Below are 20,125 nucleotides of genomic sequence, written 5' to 3'. Positions count from 1 at the left end.
TCCCCACCATAGACATAGGCTACTTTCTCTTGTTGAGGTAAACTGTTACAATTTGTGTAAAATGTGTGTGCCGCACTGTAATGAAGGGCAGATTCTAAACTAACGGAGCTGCACATTTGTCTCTATTATCTGCAGGGTTTGGTCAAACCAATTAGGGAGCAGTATGAAAACATTTCAGCCCTCTGCATTCCAGAGATATTTTCAGACTGTGTTGCTCTGTAACAGTCGAGGGCCAGATCCAAACACTGAGCCATGTTATGGTGCCTCTGAATTACTCATGTGGCTGCTGTGGTGACTGAAGGACAGACGCACACTGGCAGTTTGGGAGATGTCAGCCGGGAACGTGACAAAAGCAGAACAGAGCTGCACGAGCTCAACACTGCAGGATTTAGATTATTGATGCAGGGTTTGGATAGCTTTGATAGCTTTAATCCCACAGGCCTTTTTAATCCTGACTATACACTGCAAATTAACTGACTAAATATTATACTGTCGTTGCCGAACCGGCAGCTGGATATTGTCAGGAGAGTTTGGGGCAAAAGGAAGGTTGAGAAAAAATAAGTTGTTTCAGAGAGAGAAAAAATGTTGTAGATAATCATGCTAATTAGAAATACTGCACTTTGGTTGTTTGCCTCGTGCAGTTTCTGTCTACATCATTTCTTTTTCCAGATTCATATAAGGTCATTGTGACCTTTGACCTGCAAAATCGAATCAGTTAATGCGTGAGTCCAAATTTGTGTCACGTGTGCAAATCTGAAAGAATTCCCTCGATAATTGCTGATTGGAGAGGTCACAGTGACCTTGACCTTTGACCATCAAATCCTGATTAGGTCATCCCTGAGTCCAAGTGAATGTTTACTAGTTGTGCAGAAATTCTCTCAAGCTGATCTTAAGATATCACATTGAAGAAACATTTTCACATTAACTGGGACCTTGACCTATGACCTCTGGCTATATAAATCAAATCAGTAAATTCTTGAGTCCAAGAGAATGTTTGTGCCAAATGTGAAAGGGTTCTCTAAAGGTGTTCCAGAGGTATTGAGTTCACAAGGCAAACAAATGTGCTTTGGCCACCATGACCTTGACCAACGACATCTAATCAGTCCATCCTTGACTCCAAGTGAACGTTTGTAGGCGTACTTCAGATATCGCGCTCACAAGACCCGGACGGACGGACGGACAGACGGACAACCTGAAAACATCATGCCTCCGGCCACTGGCTGTTGTTGGAGGAGAACTATTAAAATGATGCTGACGTCTCATAATGATGGTTTCATGTGTTGAGTTGTTTTCTTGGCTTAAAACCTAAATATTTCCACCAAACGCACAAGGAGGACAAAGGGTCAGGATAACTCAATCTTTTTGTGTACATCTGCGTTGCCTCGATTGTTTATCATTCCTGTATATACAAATGGCAGTTGCAGGACATTTGTCAGTGGAAAAAGCAGCTGGCGTGGATTCAGAGCTGAAGTGAGGAGAACGCGGATGGGGCTGATGTTTGGGGAACACCTCGCCCTGGGTCTTGCAGGGGGGGGGGCAGCAGTTTCCAGCAGGAGCGCACGCACCAACCCGGCTGCTCATGAGCATATTCCTCCTCCTCGTGGGGGGGCGGCGCTGCTTCGCTGACAGCCAGCCTCCGCGGCGAATAGGAACACGGTTCACCCCGGGACTCCTCCAATCCGCATCCAGGGCGGGGCCTGGAGGGGTCGAAACCGGAGAGAGAAATCCCAAAAATGACATCTCGGTTGCGGTGGAGCAAGGGAACGACCGAGACCCTGAGGAAAGAAAGAAGTCCGAGCGAGATCTCATCCTCAGGATCTTAGCCCCCAAAAAGCAAAAGACGCAGCAGAAAGACGCAGACGATTACGCACGGCTTCCCTGTGGATGCTCCTGCTTCAGCGCGGACTTTTTATTGTCTCTTTGGAAATGTAGTTGCCTTCTTGAGAGAAAATCTACCAGAGGACAGTTGCTGTGACTAGTTGATGAGAGGAGCTGCGCCTCCGTTTCCTGTGTTCCGGCGCTGCAGCAGCTGGGCTGGAGAAGCCCCGCAGCGCTGACCGAAGAGCGGTCCTGCTTCCCCGCTGCAAACCGCGTCCAGTCTGCCGCCAGTCCTCCGCCAAAGTCGGGGGGAGAAGAAGACGACAATGTGCGACCTGATGCCAGCCTCCAAGCCCGCGGAGAAAATCGGCAAAATGAAAAAGTTGAGGAGAACTTTGTCCGAGAGTTTCAGGAGCATTGGTGAGTAACGGGGCGTCTTTTTTCCCCCCTTCTCTTCCATGAACCCATTTTCCAGCCTCTTTGTGCGGAATGTTGGTGGAGGAGCTGCCTCCAGCTGCAGCAGCTGCAGCAGAGCACACTGTTGCTTCATCCTCTGCTCGCTGAGCTTCACAGACATGGAGACCTCACAGCCACTTGGTCTGTCCATGTTTCCTTTTGCAGAATGTACCTCACCCTTTATGGGACTGGCACGTTCATGCGGTTAAAAACTTGATACACACTTCTGAGGAGAGAGTGCTTGAACAGAACATAACATACAAATTTGCTGTTGAACTTGTGGTTTAAATTTTAACATCAGGCCACAGTTTCAAATAGATATCATCATTATTCATCATCTTCATCGTCATTCTGTCAAGTCCCAATCCCATGTGTAAGATCTTACATATGTACGCTTTAACTCAACATGAATTCAAAATTATCAGGAGGAAAATTGAATTCATCCATTGGTTACCACATGTAAGAAATGCAGTTATTGAATGTGGTTGATTGACCGATCAGTCTATTATCAGACATAAATATATAATGCAAACAGTTTTTAGATTTTCTGTATTTTCTGTATAAATGAAAATACACCATTATAACTGTTATTTGATTCATTTAACCATGTATCCCACAATAGCATCTAAAAATCTTATTTTGTTGTTGAAAATATCTTAAATTTGGTGACTAAAGAATTTTACAGTGTAAAAGTCAACTCTGCAGCAGTGGTTTATAATGGATTTCTTGTTACTTAGTAGCCGACACATGAACTGATGTATGTCTGATATCAGCACATATAAGTTTAAATAGTCCACATCATGTTTAACGTTGCATTTCACTGTCATGTTGAGAATCAGCTTGATCTTGGAATATACTTGCACTTATTAGTACAAATTAAATAAAAATAAATCCATCAATACATCAGCTAAAATGTCCGTCTGTAAAGAAGGTGAAACAAAGCAGTTGACAGTTATTCTACATTTCATGAATTTGTTATATCTGGTTGTGGTGATGAAGCTGTGTTTTACATGGGACACGTTGCATATTGTAAGACATATATGTTGATTCTGAATTTATGTCTGATAATAATCAATCACATTTTATATGTATAGGCCATATTCACAAGTCACTTTTTGTGTAAGAGGGCTTAACAAGGTGCGACATCCTCTGTCCTCAACCCTCAACAAGAGTGAGGGAAAAAAACACCCATAATAACAGGGGGAAAAAAGAGCTGAAACAATTCAAGTCGTTGCATTTTATTTTCACTGCATCAAGTCACATCATAGATTAAGTCTTATGATTAAGATCTTACAGTATCATAGAGAAACCCAATAGTTCCAACCATAGGCGAACACTTGGTAACTTTGGAGAGAAAAAACTAAACTTCCAAAAAAAACAGACAGAGTGGATAGTAACAATTGTTTTAATTGTTGAATAATCGAATAATATTTTTTCAATAGAGTAATTAATTGTTCACCCCGTCAAAACCAGAGATTGGGGTGAAAATGCCCATTCCAGCCTCCAAGAGCCTCTGGTGACGTCTTCAAAGAGCTGGTTTTGTCTGAGTTCAAAAAATCCGACGAGATTTACAAGGTATTCGTTGTGAGGACAAAAACTAATGGTTGTTGTTATTGTAGCTTATTCAATTTTCATGTGATTACAGGAGAATGTATTGGCCACTCGAGCAGAGATCTTCACAGGCTTCAGGGCTGAATCAGTGTGTGTAGGGAATGAAAAGCTTGATGCAGCACACATGAAGTGCGTTTGGGTCGATGTTGCGTGGGAAGAAAAATTGGCATTGACTTTTTTTGCCCCGCTGACGCCCATCTCCTATTGGCCATCTCCCCTCTCATCTAAATCAACACATCTGAGCAATCGATCGGCCTCTCGCGTCGCTCGACAGATGCTTTAACAAAGCACATTGAAGAAACGCTTTATTGTTTATGTCCTTGTGTTGATCCAACGGGTCCCAGTGGGTCAGGCTGCACCGCGTGTCAAAATTATGAATGTGCAACATAATGCGTCAAGGATATTTTTTTATTCTAATAGCACTGATGCAGGGTTTCTGGGAGCTGGGCAGGTAGAGAGCTGTTAGTCTGACATGTGGATGTGAGCGTGGGATGTTCAGGATCATGGAGGAGGAACCAGTTGGATTATATGGAAATGATGGAACATCTCAAACCCCCTTTAATAGATTTTTATTAAAAGTATATTAAATATCAATTATTTCTTACCCCCTGACTGACAAATCAAATTACTGTGGACTGTGTTAATTTGCTGTAATTAAGTGACTCAACAAAGCCAACAAATAACTCTACATTAATCCCTTCCTCTGATGATAATGATCTCTTTATCTGATAACTTTCCTCTGCCGTTGAGGTGCCCTTGAGCAAGGTCATTAACCCCCAACTGCTTGTCAGGAGCTGCAGAGGATGGCCATGATATCAGTGTGTGGATCAGTTTCAGGGTGCATCCTTGCAAAGCCATCTTAATTAGAAAGCCTATCTATTTACCCTCTCTGTTTCGTACGGTGGCCCCTAAGGACAAAGAAGTAACAAAAACATTTACGGAAACACACTCCAAATACAGAAATGCAAAATTCCCAAATGCGTAAAAGTAGTGAAAATGTATCGAACAAGAATTCCTACAACTGTATATCAGCCCCTTAGTATAAAGTCTGCAGGAAGTCCGGAGGAGCCGATGTGAGAACACAGCAGGAGATTCCTCCGCAGGATTCACTGCAGGCAAGTGGGTGTGTTGATGGCGTTTCTAACACCGGCTGAAAAAGCAGAGCCGTACACGTAGAAGACACAGACAAAGCTGTCAAGAGAGCTTTTGGTTATTAGAGCCAACGCCAGCGTGGATACGCTCTAAACAAAATCACGTGATCTCTGCAGCAGGATTAATATGTTACATCCTGCCTCTATCTGCAGCTCCACCCCTCACCTGAACACTCTGGAGATTTCTGTGTTGTTGTGAATGCGTCTGAGCGGAGAATCTCCTGCTGTGTTGCTCCTGTGTGAAAGGCAAACTCCAGAGAAAGTCCGAACCCAATTTTCAGGACATTCTCTGGAGGTCACGTCGAATCTCACACTCTGGCTCTGCAGCATCGTGCCCCTCTGCCTTCACACCCCTGTCCACAGAGTCACTGCCCATCGCCCTGAACATGTCTTTGATTGATTTTGCCAGACACAATCATGAACAGTGATTGGATCAGTGTATGGCACAGAAACACGTAGATTAGCACAACTACATTGTGAGTGTGGAGTATTCAAATGCAGTGTATAGGGATGATAGAGAAGAGGAGGGGACGATCTCAGCTGTCTGCCTCACTTCTGACCAGAGAGAGAGCGAGAGAGAGCGAGAGAGCGAGAGAGAGAGTACTTGAAAGAGCAACAAGAGCACAAAGAAGAAGGGATGAGGCTACATGATGTTGAGGAAGACAGAAGTTACCAGAGCACACAATCCACTGATTACACTGCAGTATGTCACAACTTCAAATAGCACCAAGGACCTGATTGCATTGAATATTGATCTGTATCTGGCATCCAGTTGTGTTGCTGTGTTGCGTGTCTGTCAGCTCATATTGAATAATGTGCATTCCAATTGAATGGGATAGTGCATTAATGCGTTACTTTGTATAATATGTTCAAATTATTGATGAAGTCTATGTATAGATCCATGTAACATGTTTGTGATGTAATCACCACATCCTATAACGGAGAGATTCAGTTCGATTTTGGTTTGAAAATGCTGATTTAACCGTTTTATGAGCAGGAACCCGAGAGAGGATGAGAAAAGAGGAGGAGAGAGCAGAGGTGAGGAGGAGTGTGACCGACAGATGAGACACCAACAGAGAGAGAGAGTTAGTGGGGAGGTGAAGAAGAGGAGAGCATCAGACAGACAGAGCAGAAGGAGTTGTCACAGTTCGAAGCAGCACAGCGTCTCACCTCCTAGATTTATTTAACTCTGTGATGTCAGGTGAAAATCTGACGATGTCTGCACTGTGCTCAGCCCCAGATGTTTCAGTATCCTAACAATGGCTCTGCGAACACAACGATCAGGAGGTGGAAACAAAGGATTTTCTGTGATTCTGTGAATATGAATGAATGAATACGTTTCACTGTGATGTCATGATGCTCTGCCAAGAAATACTGTAGCTCCAGCAGGAAACTGTATGTTGAATAAATGGTATAAAATGTTTAACAGTGTGACCTTTGACGGGGCACATTTAGTTTTCTTTGGACAAAGCCAGGCTAGCTATTCCCCCTGCAGTCTTTATGCTAAGCTAAACAAAAAGGCATATTCCTGAAAATGAATTGAATTATTACTTCATCTATACCTTTTTTGTTGTCCTTCTACAGAAGCTGACATCAATAAAGAGTAAATGTAAAAAATACAACAACTTATATCAAATAATTCTGTCCCTACAGTGGAATTCTGGAACTGCAACATTTCTCAGTAGTTGTCATATTAACATAAAAGATTTAGAACATAATGTTTCATTTGTTTAATCAATGCCATCGCAAGCACAGGGAGAATCACGCAGCATCTTTAAACTATCCTAAAAGTTTTTACTGTCCTTGGCAGAAATCAATGTAACAGTGGGAATCTGTGCTTTAGCTGTGCATGTAGCTCTGCTTGTAGCTTTGTGCTTCCTACTGTGCAGGAAATACCTCTCTGGTTATAACATTTGTCCAACAATTTTCAACACAATCAGTGTAACATATTTATAAAACAATCATTAACATATGTCACAATGTCAGTTTTGTAGGGCTAATCGTACATTTTATGGGCTTGTGGAGGATTCTTTCCTCTGTGTCTCCAACTGTTTGGCTGAAAGAACTATTGGGATGACATTTTATGGGAGATCCTGATTATGCGGTTTTGTGTGGAAAAAATCTTAATAACCAGGTTTAATGGAAACGGTTATAAGGACATGGTTTTGGACGAGCTTTGGACAAATGGCTTAAAACTGCCACAGTTGGGCATCGAGTTTCAGGTCAATTTTATCCAACATGAACTCCAGCTCTGTTCGCTGAGTGCATTTGGCCATTAACACTCCACTGGTTTGTGAATATTGCAGAGAGGCACAATGTGAACACACAATACATGATGTGTAGCTGTTTTTCACAATTCATTGAATAAATGGTGATTAAAAAAAACTTTGATGAAGCCGTTTATATGATCGCATCAGCCTAATGCTTTTCAGCCTCAATTCTGCTCAACCTTATGTTTGACCCTCAAAAGCCTGCGATCACATGTCATTATCCAAATAAAGGTCACATGTCGAAGTGTCAGTCCATTTATTCTTTTATTTTTATATACAATATATTTTCACTACAGAATGCTGATGGTGGTATTCATGAGGGCTGCAGCTCATGGTTCATTCATGTCACATCTTATTGACGAGTTGTCATTTTTCAGACAAGAGTTCAAATAAGGATTTTAAAGAGCGCAAAGCGATGCCATTCAATGTCCAAACCCCCAAAATATTAAATTTACTTCGACAAAGAAAAGCAGCAAAATATAAAACTCGTTGCTGATTCATTTTCTGTGGATGGGCATATTTTGAATTAACTACTGTAATTATTTCATCTCCAAAAAAAAAGTTCATCTAGTTTGTGTGTAAATAAGGTATTCTTCAGTCAGGGTCAACAGCTTTTTTTTTCGCATTAGTCATGTGAATTTGTGAAAAGAGTGATGCAATGAGCTTGAGTATAGTTAGTAAGAGGATGTATGAGTCAACGCTACAGTGAGAGCCTCTTGATTTTCTCCGGCCAGCCCCCGACTAAAAACCCCTCAGAATGTCCGAAGGAGCCGATGTGAGAACACAGCAGGAGATTCTCCACAGGATTGACTGAGAGCGACTTGTTGATGACGTTTCTAACACACACAAAAAAAGAAAGCAAATATCTCAGCAAGAAAAAAGCGGAGCCACACACACAGAAGACATCGACAAAGATGTCAACGGAGCTGTTGGTGAAAAGAGCTGACGCCGTTGACGCTGGCTTACATTTCCTCTGGCGGATTAACTGACTGTGACATTACAGTAACACATCAGCTGTATCGATCATCAGCTGAATGATATGATCATAGGTTTAAAAGTGTAGAGCTCTCTCTCTCTCTCTCTCTCTCTCTCTCCCTCCCGCCCGCCCTCCCTCTCTCTCTCTCTCTCTCTCTCTTCACAAAGATCCCTGTTTTTACTTCCACATTTAAGTTTACCAAGTTTCTGCTTGGGTAGAGTATGTCATATATCTGGCCTAATGAAACTCCATGTTGGTAGTTAAGTTGAGAAAGTTGTCATGTGGACCAGTGAACTCCTCCTCAGCTCAAACCTCACCAGCAGCCGCGCCGCTTCAATGGGCACAGCACGAATTCCTGACAGTTTGCGGCACGGCGAGGAGGTTGTGGGCCGTGTTGCATCTCCACCACGAGACATTTTAGTTTGTTAATTCTTCAGAAGATGTCGTTGCAACCAGTGTTTGATTATGTCCCTCTTTCTTCTTTTTTTCCCCCCCTCAGCTTTCAAGAAAGAAGACAGCGGCTTTGATGAGGTAGGTCGAACGCATGTGAATTTTTGCTGTGCTTGTGACATCACCGGCCCAGTTCCAGGGCTGTGACACCAGAGTGTTTTACACCACAATTATTCATCAAGGTCTTGTTGGTCGGATGTTGTCAAAACATTCTGCACCACAGTTGATTTCTTTGGATGTGGACGGTGCCGTAGCTCAGTGGCTCTGCCGTGTGATACATTCATGTGTGGAACACGGTGGTTTCCCCTCTCATACCAGAGACGTCACCATCCCAGTGCTGCTCTGCCCTGACAAACGAGACATCAGCTAATGCCTCAGCCACACTCCCTCTGTATGAGTGTACCCATGGGTCCGACCTCGTTTCACATTGTACTCCCTGTCCTAAAGGGATAATTGACTGTAAAGAAATAGTCAAATGTTTTCCTCTTGCTCTCTTAGAGCAGCTACAGTGTTCTGCCGAATCTGTCTCCATGTTCCCACTGTTCTACGCAGTGCAGTACTGTTATGCAGGGACATTGGTAAAAACAGCCCTGATCCCCTGACACATTGTGAGTGTGTGATTCAATTGAAATGGATGATGTGTTGTGTGAAAGAGCAAAGTGGACATTCAATAAAAAACTAGCATTCAAATATCACAATTGTTCACTGCTACAAATGCTATAGAGTTGCACCAATACCAGATGGTTAAAAAAGCTGAAAAACTGCTATTTCCATATGTATTTTACATCACTCCAATGTGAGACCTCAATTAACTGTGTTTTCAAAATGTAGCTAGTGTTTGATGGCATGACATCACATGTGTGACATATTGGCCATGTTATGTTCCCTGTTCTCACGACAAACGTGATGCATTTGTTTCAAGTCTTGTTAGACAACTCCTGGGGAAGATTTCTGTTCATTCGCAAACTATGTCCACTGTTAATTTTATCATGTTTTCTTTGCCTCCGTGCCGGCAACAGCCTGTAGCCAGAGGCATTGTGTTTTCAGGTTGTTTGTCTGTCCATCCCATTCTTGTGAATGCCTTTGGGGAATTTCTTCCAAAACATTCACTTGAATTCAAGGATGAGCTGATTCGATGTTGGTGGTCAAAGGTCAAAGGTCAAGATCACTCTGACCTCACAAAGCACATTTTCTGCCTTGTGAATGCGATATTTCAGCAATTCCTTGAGGAAATCCTTTCACATTTTGCATCACTCTAACTTGGATTGGGCTTTTAAATATTTGGATTTTGGTAGCCAAAGGTCAAAGGTTAAGGTCACAGTGGCCTCGCAAATCATGTGTATGTTTTCTTGAACGTGATGTCTTCAGATCAGCTTGAGGGAATGTCTTCAAATTTGTTATAACCATTCATTTGGACTCAAAGATGAACTGATTCAAATTTGGTGGTCGAAGGTCAATAGGTCAAGGTCACGACGTGAATGACACATATATCAGGAATGCCCAAACTGCAATGATTGGTAGTATTTCTATTGCTTTAATGAAAATAGCTGCCTGCTGCTGGAAATATGGCTGAACATTGGTGATAAATCTCTGTATGTGTGAGCAGCTTCTCAGTTAAGGTAGTTACAGCACCATTGCTGATATTTAAATATTGATCAGCACTGCTTTATGGTCTCAGGAGCAGATGCTCGCCATAATTTGCAGCTGTATTGTTTCCCAGAATGTATTGTACCAGAACAGCTGTGTCTTTTATTGCAGCTTCAGATCGTGGGACTCAATGTGGAGTCCAGAAATGATTGAAGATGCTTTTAGGAGTGGGCAAGAAAATAAAATCGACTGTTTATGGTTAAAATAATCAGACATGGTTGTGTTTCATGGTTTTTCTCCAATCTTGTAAACCTGACACAAATCACATCAGAGTCTGATTAGTGATGATGTCGATATAAAGCAACCAGAAATATTAAGCCCCTCAGTGTTAATGCTGTGAAAAAATCACTTAGAACCATTTTTAGTTCATCCTGTACATTATGTGTATTGTCTCAGGAACACTGGGGGGTTGTTACTAGGCAGACCATTGATTTCTCTCACATCCTCTCAGTCTGCTGTCGTCGTAGGTGGCTGGCTGATGAGGCAGACGATAGGTTTGAGGATGCTGGGATATTGGATTTGTGTTGAAAGGGAAATCCTGCCTCGTAGCTCTTTTGACTCAAAGTAACAGTGTATTGTGTGAAATGAGGCGGCGGCATCCCTTCATGAATAAGTGATGAGACAGCAGCATGCTTTGTGTTGATGTAGCAGACATGTCTGTGCTGCGGTTGGTCGGTAGGTACTTACACTAACCCGTGCAGCTGTGATTCAAATCTCCGTTCTTAATGTTGCCTGCGAAGCCATGATTGTTGTGGTCGTTTTTTTCCCAACCTACTCATTGAGCCAACAATTCACTTCACATCAAAAAATCGGAATCAGCGGTATAACCAGCAGGGGGTGCTGGTAAGCACTGTTGCCTCACACATTTACTTCCTTCAAAGACCTTCAGGTTTACTGGAGACTCTGAATTGAATTGTGTGTTAAGGTTTTTTTTTGTATCTATGTGAGAGTCCTGTGAGGCCGGCGACCTCCCCAGTGTCTGGTGTTCCCCGCCTCTCACCCAATGTCAGCTGGGAATTGGCTCCTGCCCCGTGACCCTCAGAGGATGAGCGGTACAGATAGTGGATGGATGGATGTAATCAGACGTATTGGCAGCAATTAAGAGCTGGATTTTTCAAGGTGACTCCGAGATCAGTTAGCCTGCCAGTCAGAAACAAAGGCAGATGGTTTGAGTTTAAAATCATTGAAGTGGTAAAGAAATAGGATGCTGCCATTATGTTGTTTCTCTGCTCTATTTTTGGACTGCAGCTAACAATTATTTTCAGTATTGATTCATTTTCTGCTGATGTTCTCGCTTCATGGTCCGGGGCTGTAAGGCGGATGGAAACCGTGAAGAATTCCTTTCACAATCCGATGATTTCTGTTGCATTCGACAAACGTTCACAAGGGAGAAACTGGAATGAAGGAATATTTTACATCCTTGCAGCTTCACCGTGTGCCAATCGACTGATTTACTTGTAGTCTGACCAGATGGTTTCTAGATTTAGTTTGAGCAAATGTCATCGTAAAACAACCTTTACAGACCGATATTACTGTTTCTGGGCCGACGGCAATACCCTGACATCGATATGTGAAAGTTAAATAACATTAATAGAGATTTTTGCTTTTTGGTTATTAAAGAATTGGGAGAGATTGGGACATTTAATATTTGGAAATGAAATATTTCCAAGTGAACTGATATCAAACATGCCTTTGGCAGTACTGTGATGTGATATGCTCATACTGACAGATAAACTTGGCTGACGAGTTAATTGTTAGTTTCAGCATTTGTGTACTCTATCGGGACCTCAGAGGAAGCAACCTTTTCACCGTTATCTACTCACAGCTCTATGAAACCTGACATCTGCAGCACGGCCTTGTTTCCGCTCCAGCTGATATCTTGTGTCAGTTCTTCACTGTGGCTGGAGGAGAACGTGTTTGCTCTTACGCTGCAGCCTCAGCTGTAGTGTGAAGGTGTTGATGGGGCGATGAGGAATGCTGCATTATGACAGTTTCTCACTGACAGGACTTTGGGAAAGTCTCTATTTTAGTTGACAAAGGGTCAGAAGAGAGCTCCGATGTCACAAATGTCACATATATATATCTGGCAATTGGGCATTTTGTCAAGTTTCCTGTGCTTATTTATACAAGAAGCTAGTATCCCATGTTCTCGTTGAGGACGGGACTTTTGTGGTGAAACAACATGAAGCAGACCATTTCTAGCCATGGGAATTATCCGGGCAATTGGCTATAAATGGGCCTTTCTGCTTTGGAAGAATGTAAAGAATCTGAGGGGGAAAAAGACTCCTTCCTGTCCTGCAACATGATGCTTGTTGGAAAGTGGATGATGGTGTGCAGCTACAGTATGTGGACATATAGGAGCGTGATGGTGTGTGTGTGTGTGTCTGCTTTCATACCTCCTGTCTGCCTGAGAGAAGCAGACCGACTCAGAGAACTTGTATTCTACTGGTGCATGTTGAGCTGCTGATCATTTATCATGGTGAAGAGGAAACTATGTGACTGTTCAAACCATAAAGATGGCTGATCAAACTGAGAGGCAGCAGCCAGCACTCAGACATCAGGACACGTTTCTCTCTTTTCAGGCTAATGGCATCACAACAAAAGAGGCCTAATTTAGTTTTTTTCCTTAACTATTTAATGTTACACTTCTATTGCCTCTATTAACTACACTACTTTTAGATTTCAAGATTTTGCATTTGATACACACTCACACTGTCTTTTTTTCTCTTGGAAGCTTACGTATTGATGAGTGCTATAAGCAAAGTCAAAGGCAGAGTTGGCAAGTTATATCTCACTCTGCTTCCACTACAGGAAAGTTGCACTTATGACAAAACATGTACAACATACAGTATTATGTAAGTTTTTTAAAATATTTTAAAATCTATCCATCCATCCAGTTTAACAAGCTCATATTATTTAGGTAATGTGTACAGTGAATCGTTTGAAACCGGGTGTTTGAGTGTAAACTTGCTTGGACAACGAACCCACTGATGGCAAAGAGAAATGAGGTGTAATGTAATGTGACGATAAAACAATTTAATACAAATACACCTCATGCTGGATGTGCGGGTTACTGCAGCACCTCTTATGAACCTTTCCTCAATACTAACAAGGAGTTTTACCGCACATATCCTGTGCTAGTGTTGGTGCATTGGAGGGTAATGTAACGTAGTGGCGTGTGAGGACGCCTGACTAGTCAGCAGCTACACAGCCCAGAGACGTTTGAACTGAAGACGATTTTTCTGACCAGGGAAGGAAGTCTGTATATGGATGAAAACACCATGAGCTCTTCTCCTTGTCTCTTCCTGTGTTTTACTCTGTATTTAACTGAAACAGGCATTGGAACCTGACTGGCTTCATGTGAATCTTGTGGTACAAAATGACATGGGACATCAGGATTGTTACAGTCATCTTTGAATCTTTGTTCTCTTCATCGTGTGCTCTCGCTCTTTGTTGCTCTCCATGTTGTCTTTGTCTCGTACACAATATCCATTATCTATTCTCAGTCCAATTGAGGCGAATGATTTTTATGTTTGGTGTCATAATCAAAAATTAATGCAATGAATGTGTTCCTTAATTAATGGAAGGCCTTGGGAATCCATTAAAAGCAAAATGCTGTCATTTGTTGTTTTTTTTATCTGCGCTTCCGTGTCATGAATCTTGCTGCGCTCATCAGTTTTTGTCTCAGTATGGAATTATATCGTTCACTGGTTTTCAATGAAGGATTAAAGGAGACCCCACCTTGTTAATTTTCATTGTTTTATTACCTTTAAATCACATTTGAAGACAGAAAATCACATACATTGTCTATGTTTAACTGAGAAATCTGAGCAAAAACTCATCCTTTCCCAGTGAATAGCTTCTTTAAAACGCTTTGTATTTAACTTGTCCCTTTAACCACATTTCTCTGTGAATATGTTGTTGTGGGCTATTGTCTTTGGCCAAATTCAGTTTGTTGCTACATTACTGCCCATTAAACCCAGGAAAAGTAGTTGCTGTGGGAACCGTTGCTGCACTGTTGACTTCAATTAGTTGGTTGAAGAAAAAAAATGCCATGCCGTCAGCAGGAGTTTCTTTCATGTGATTTAAAAACATTTTATATTTCCTTTTCATAGGAATCTCAAAGTTTCTTATCAAAGAAACAGAACAGTCTCTTTTGTAATTGAAAATAAAAAGATCTTCATTATTAATTAATTCATTAATTTACTTACTTACTTATTTTAGTTTGGTTCTGACTATGGTAACATTCTATTAGAACCCAACCAGTAAATCCATCAGCCAGGCTGAAGCATTATTTGATACTAGATCATTACAGATATTGTGTATTGGCTTATATTTCATTTTTTAGTTTATAAAATAAAAGTATACATTTGTGGAAAAGATTTGCTTTGAAAAAGTGTAACCATATATTTTCAGCTGTACGATATTCAGCCAGTAAATGTATTGGTCACAATTATTTAAACACCTATATAACTTCAAGCAATAATTTACAATGTATTAAATATCAACATTAAAAAAAAAGTGTTGTGATGAAGCTACAATAACCATTGGAATTTGCAGCTCCTCTCAGTTTTATGGAGCTCTCTCCTGTTTCAACTCATTATTTAGATGTCTGGAATCTGGTCCATACAAGTATCATGTTTTTTCCACTCTCTGCTCCCACATCATTTTAAAGCTGCAGCAGGAAGCTGTTTTGTAAAGTTTCAAATAACAGACGAAGTTAGGGTCTGAATCTCTTTGTTTTCATAAGCTATACCGTGTAACAGTCAGAGAGAGAGAGAGAGAGTGTGTGTGTGTGTGTGTGTGTGTGTGTGTGTGTGTGTGTGTGTGTGTGTGTGTGTGTGTGTGTGTGTGTGTGTGTGTGTGTGTGTGTGTGTGTGTGTGTGTGTGTGTGTGTGTGTGTGTGTGTGTGGAGGCAGAGTCTCTTCAAATTGATTTTGTCTGGTTGAAGTTCTATTACCAATCCCTATTCTGAGGGCTTTGAAATTTCCAACACAATCAGTTTGGTGCATAACATGCCCTGAAATGACAAAGTGAAGGCTGCTGATGAAAGCTCTCTCTGGTTATCATTATGCAAATCCATTGGCTTTTATATGCTTCATGGTCATGGATGTAAACCTGGACTTAGATTCCATACAGTGTGGAGCCCAGGAGCAGGAGAATGAGTGTGGAGGAGGAGGAGGAGAAAAGGCATTAGGACGTATCCGATGAATCAGCAGAGATGAAGGACCTCTGATGAATGAGATGGGTCGGAGGCAGTTCCACCTGCGGAGTGGATAACATTGTGGTGTTGATTAGACTGGAATCCCCTTCCCCAGTGATGGAAGTGTTTGTGGCTCAGATCATTGCAGTGGAATCTTACCTTTCCACATCAAACGTCTGGAATTCCAGTCCGTCCATTTTATCAGACCCACAGCTCATGTTTAGTCGCATCCTCCAAAGAAGACTCAATTATTTCCAATTTCCATTATGTTGTATCACAAATCACTGTTTTCAATCTGGGTGACACTTTGTGTTCCTCCACATGACATTGATTCAGATAGGACATTTGCATGAAGGCAACACAAACATGGAGAAGAGATAACGTAGAATGGCTGGGCGATATCAGACGGTATCGATATATATCCAGATATGAAGCAACTATTTCTGTAATATCTGCTTCAGATGGTAAAAAAGATTGGTGGTATTACCAGTCTTTGTGGGAACATGCTTTCAACACAATTTGCAGTGCACGCTACTCTGCTTCTTGTCGGACTTTATTTAGCCAGAATATCTCCATACTACCTCAGACCCATCTTTTTAACAATGTCCTTGTTTGGCTGGCTGTCCTCGTCTTGTCCGTTATGGGGTGTCTTCTTCCGTAAAGCTGTCGCTTGAGTTTTTGTTAACATTTTCTTTTGTCATTTTCTCTTTTATCTTGCTCCCACTCTTGACGCACTGGTGTGCATGGCTGACGTAGCCCAAACATTAGAACGTGTGCTGCTGCTGGTTGAACCCTTAAGGGTTTAGAATACTTTCTGCCGTCCACGGGGTCCATGTGTATCCTAGGGGACGTAGGTGAATGACGACATTTACATCACGAGGACCAGACCTTTAATGTCCACTACTGAAGGAAGATAGCCCAATCGGGAATCATCTAATGGGATTACATTGTGTTCATACATAAACACCACAAGCAATGACCCAGTTTGTATCTGCTCAAGGACACGCAGCCTCTGCACACTCTAGCTGAGGATATAATACATATCAGATCGCTACTGTCAGATGCTTGTTGTCACATCTTAGACTTAGCATTCCCAGCCTGTGACACGGCAACCTGCTAACTAGCAGAGGATTAGAACGAGCTGCAGGTCACAGTCTGCACTCTACAGCCAGGAATTCACAGATATCATTATGCTGTGCTTCTAATATAAGCCTGCGGTCAGTCACTTCAATTCAAAAAGTCTCCAGTAATAAAAAAGAAATGTCTAAGTGAGTCAGAATGAGATAGACTTGAGATAAACTGTTGAGAGATGAGAAATATTGGTTTTTCAATCTTTTAATGTTTAAAAAGTAAGTATTTCTAATGTCTTTTTCTTTACACTTAACTCCCAGACTCCACAATACTGTTGCCTCGGCTGCATGGTTGATTCGCTGCCAGTCTCTATAGAATTCAGCTGATGCCTGGCTCTCTTCCATCAGGCCTATGGAGAGACAATCAGAGTGTGATTGATCGCAGCAGTCTCACTGTATAGGAGAATTTGTCAAACAGCAAGCCTGGGAGCTCTGAGCTGTCAGCAGCAACCTTTGACTCCTGCGCCTGCTTGGAGATAGTGGTCCCCTGAATATCTAGCACAGTATCGAATGTCTAATGGAGTTTAGGACTCTGTGCACGGTGGTTGAACACTCAGCAGTTTTAATTCAATTTGATTTTATTTGTGGCGTGCTGTGCAAAATCCCAATAGCACTCTACATTGTCAGGGAGGCCCAACAGTCTCCACAATGAGCAAACTCTCTGAGACAGTGGAGAGAAAACGACCCCCACCCACAGAGCCAGGCTCAGGGTGGGGGTGCAACTGCCTCCACCAATTGGTTTGAGAGGAGAGAGGAAAAGAGGGGAGAGGAGCGAGGCCAGGATCAGTTGTGTAACTGTTTTATTTAAACAAAATCTCAGACTGGTTGTAGTGATGCTTATAGATGCAATTATGACCATTACAGCAATGATAGCAGCACCTATTTATAATAGTAACAGTGATAATAATAAAAATGCTAATAAGACAATACTACAACTTATAATATCAATCAAGTAGTTTGGACAAAAAACTAAGGCCCAAGGTAAAATAACTATAGGGGTGGTTCAGGGCTCACCTTATAGCCATATGCTATAAGCAGGTAAGATTTTTCAAAAAGGAATGTTTTAAGTCAAACCTAAAATGTAGAGATGATGTCTGCCTCCCAAACTCAAACCGGGAGCAGGTTCCACAGGAGAGGAGCCAAATGGCTGAAGGCTCTACTACCTCCCATTCTACTCTTTCATACTCTAAGCATCAACCCTGCATTTTGAAAGCACAACTAATACTTTGGTACTTAATTAATAAACACATTCCCTGTTCTAAAGTTGCCTCCTCTGTAAAGTCATCACAATAAATGTATTAGGGATAACTTTGAATAACGAATCTATTTTAATTTAATTGTCCACTATTTGATATCAATAAGCTGCTTCAGTAATTTTCCAAATAAAAACATCAACATTTCCGTGTCTGAGCTTCCCAAACTGTTTATTGTCCCATGTGACAATAAACTCAATATCTTTTGGTTTTTCTGAATTTTGGTCCGCAGCAATTTTTTTTTTTTTTAACTATTTCATTTGAGAAAGCAAAACATGAATCCACTAGTTGAGAAAATAACAAGTAGATTAAGTGATAGTGAATATATTGCTGCTTCTTGGAAACAAGGTATAGATATAAGACATTCTTATTAATATTGTCCTTTTTTTTATCTGCCTAATTCTGATCCTAAGCATACTAACTGTCACAATTTGATTTTCAATCCTTTAACGACTCATTTAAAATCTCAGTGCTTATAAATGGACCTTTACTTGTTTATTTTCTGTCAAACTACTGCTTCCAAGGTTAGGAATGATTTACTAGCAGAAGAAACCCTTTTCTATTAAAATCATCACCAGTAAATATTTATAGGAGATTTTTATGGACCTTGAAAATGCCCTTTTATAACTTTTAATTTGATGAGTTTGTAATTTCAACATTCTTCCCATATTACATTATCTGAGACATTCAGTGACTGAACTACCTGAGTTACTGGAGATCGGTCTCACTGAGCTATAAACTTACATTTTTACCAAATCAGATTAATAGTTGTATAGAAACGTGACATCAGTGTTTATGAGTCTAAGGGCAGTCACCAGATGCCACTGACGCCCTGGATCTGTGTCTTTTAGGTCTGTGTGTGAAAATATATCCAAGATTCTCCGTGTTCCCTCTTGTTTGACCTCTGAGCTCTTCTCTCATTTTCTCTAATTTTCCCTGAACTGCAGGAAGATATTGATAGATTCCTCTCTGCTGGGTGTGGTGTGGTATGGTGTGTGTGTCTGTGTCTGTGTGTGTGTGTGTGTGTGTGCGCGCACCACATCATGCTGCTGCCAAAGAAACGACACTCCACACTCCCCTCTGTGGCTGAGCACACCAGGATGGGGAGGATTACAAATGTATTTTTGTATGGCTTGAGAGTGTGTTTGCATGCGTGTGCCTGTGTGTATATACTGTATATGTTTACTTGGGTGTTGAGTGGTTTTCACAGCTTGAGGAGCTTTCTATGAAGCATTACGACCTGTTGTCAGCCCTAAGGTTAGGACTGCAATTAGGTTTAGGTTTGAGTAAAGACCAGGATGTAGAAGACCACAAGCTGAAGCTTACTAATGGCTGCAAGATGCTGTAAAAGCAAAAGGCCCAGATTCCACTTATCAAAAGGTCCCAGATTCTCTCTTAGTATTTAAATTAGATCCACACTTTATACTTTTTCTAATCCATGTAAATAGTAAAACTTTTATTGTATAATGCATTTATTGCATTCAGGTTTGGGACGTGGACTAATGAAAACGACACTCATCAACACACAGTGTGACACATGGACCAATCATTATCCTGGTAAACATTTCCTGAAGCCACATGTTTAAAAGTCAACATGGCTAACGCATTAACAAACCACTGTCTGGTTAGACACTCAGCAAACACAGACCAACATTTACATTCATTAAGAGTTTTGTTGAATTTCCAGTCGAGTTTCCAATTTCAACTCTCCTTGTAGCTCAGGGATATATTCAACTCTTTAGCTGGTAAATGCTTCACTGTATTAACCAGGTTGTGCACAGTGGGTTTATCTGAGCTTCTATTTTAACCTAAAACATCAGTCTGCTGGAAATTAGATTATTACAGTGAGACTGAATTAAAGTAGTACGAGGGGCTGAACAACTAAACAAAGAGAGACCAATATTGCTGTTTGATATAATATCAAACCAAATAAAAGTCCAATGGCATTTATTTGTTTTTGACTGTGGAAAAACGTATATGTTTGAGCTGTCTTAAACCACATCGCACTTACAGGCTGTTCTTCGTGATCACCTTTTGATAACTTATGTAAAATCTTCTCACTTGCATTCACTGAGCCTTCCATGAAACAGTTTGGAGCACTCCTGGGGAAGGACGTCTCTCTCTTTGAAAACTTCTACACTGACTCAGAGTGATTGCTGC

The 20,125-nt window shown here is 41.3% G+C and overlaps 1 protein-coding gene across 1 annotated transcript in view; it reads left to right on the top strand.

Annotated features, from left to right (window-relative positions):
- Nucleotides 1-1,735: 1,735 nt before the first annotated feature.
- Nucleotides 1,736-20,125, top strand: part of cdk14 (cyclin-dependent kinase 14) — a 147,792-nt gene continuing 129,402 nt past the window's right edge. The window contains exons 1-2 of the mRNA XM_034609818.1: nt 1,736-2,238; nt 8,782-8,813. Coding sequence (XP_034465709.1) covers nt 2,145-2,238; nt 8,782-8,813 — 126 coding nt within the window. The 5' untranslated portion in view covers nt 1,736-2,144. The remainder of the gene's footprint in view (nt 2,239-8,781; nt 8,814-20,125) is intronic.

Source organism: Hippoglossus hippoglossus, chromosome 16 (assembly GCF_009819705.1).
Source record: "Hippoglossus hippoglossus isolate fHipHip1 chromosome 16, fHipHip1.pri, whole genome shotgun sequence".
NCBI lineage: Eukaryota > Metazoa > Chordata > Actinopteri > Pleuronectiformes > Pleuronectidae > Hippoglossus > Hippoglossus hippoglossus.
The sequence above is the reverse complement of the archived record's forward strand: the minus strand, read 5'-3'. Positions and strand labels throughout refer to the sequence as shown.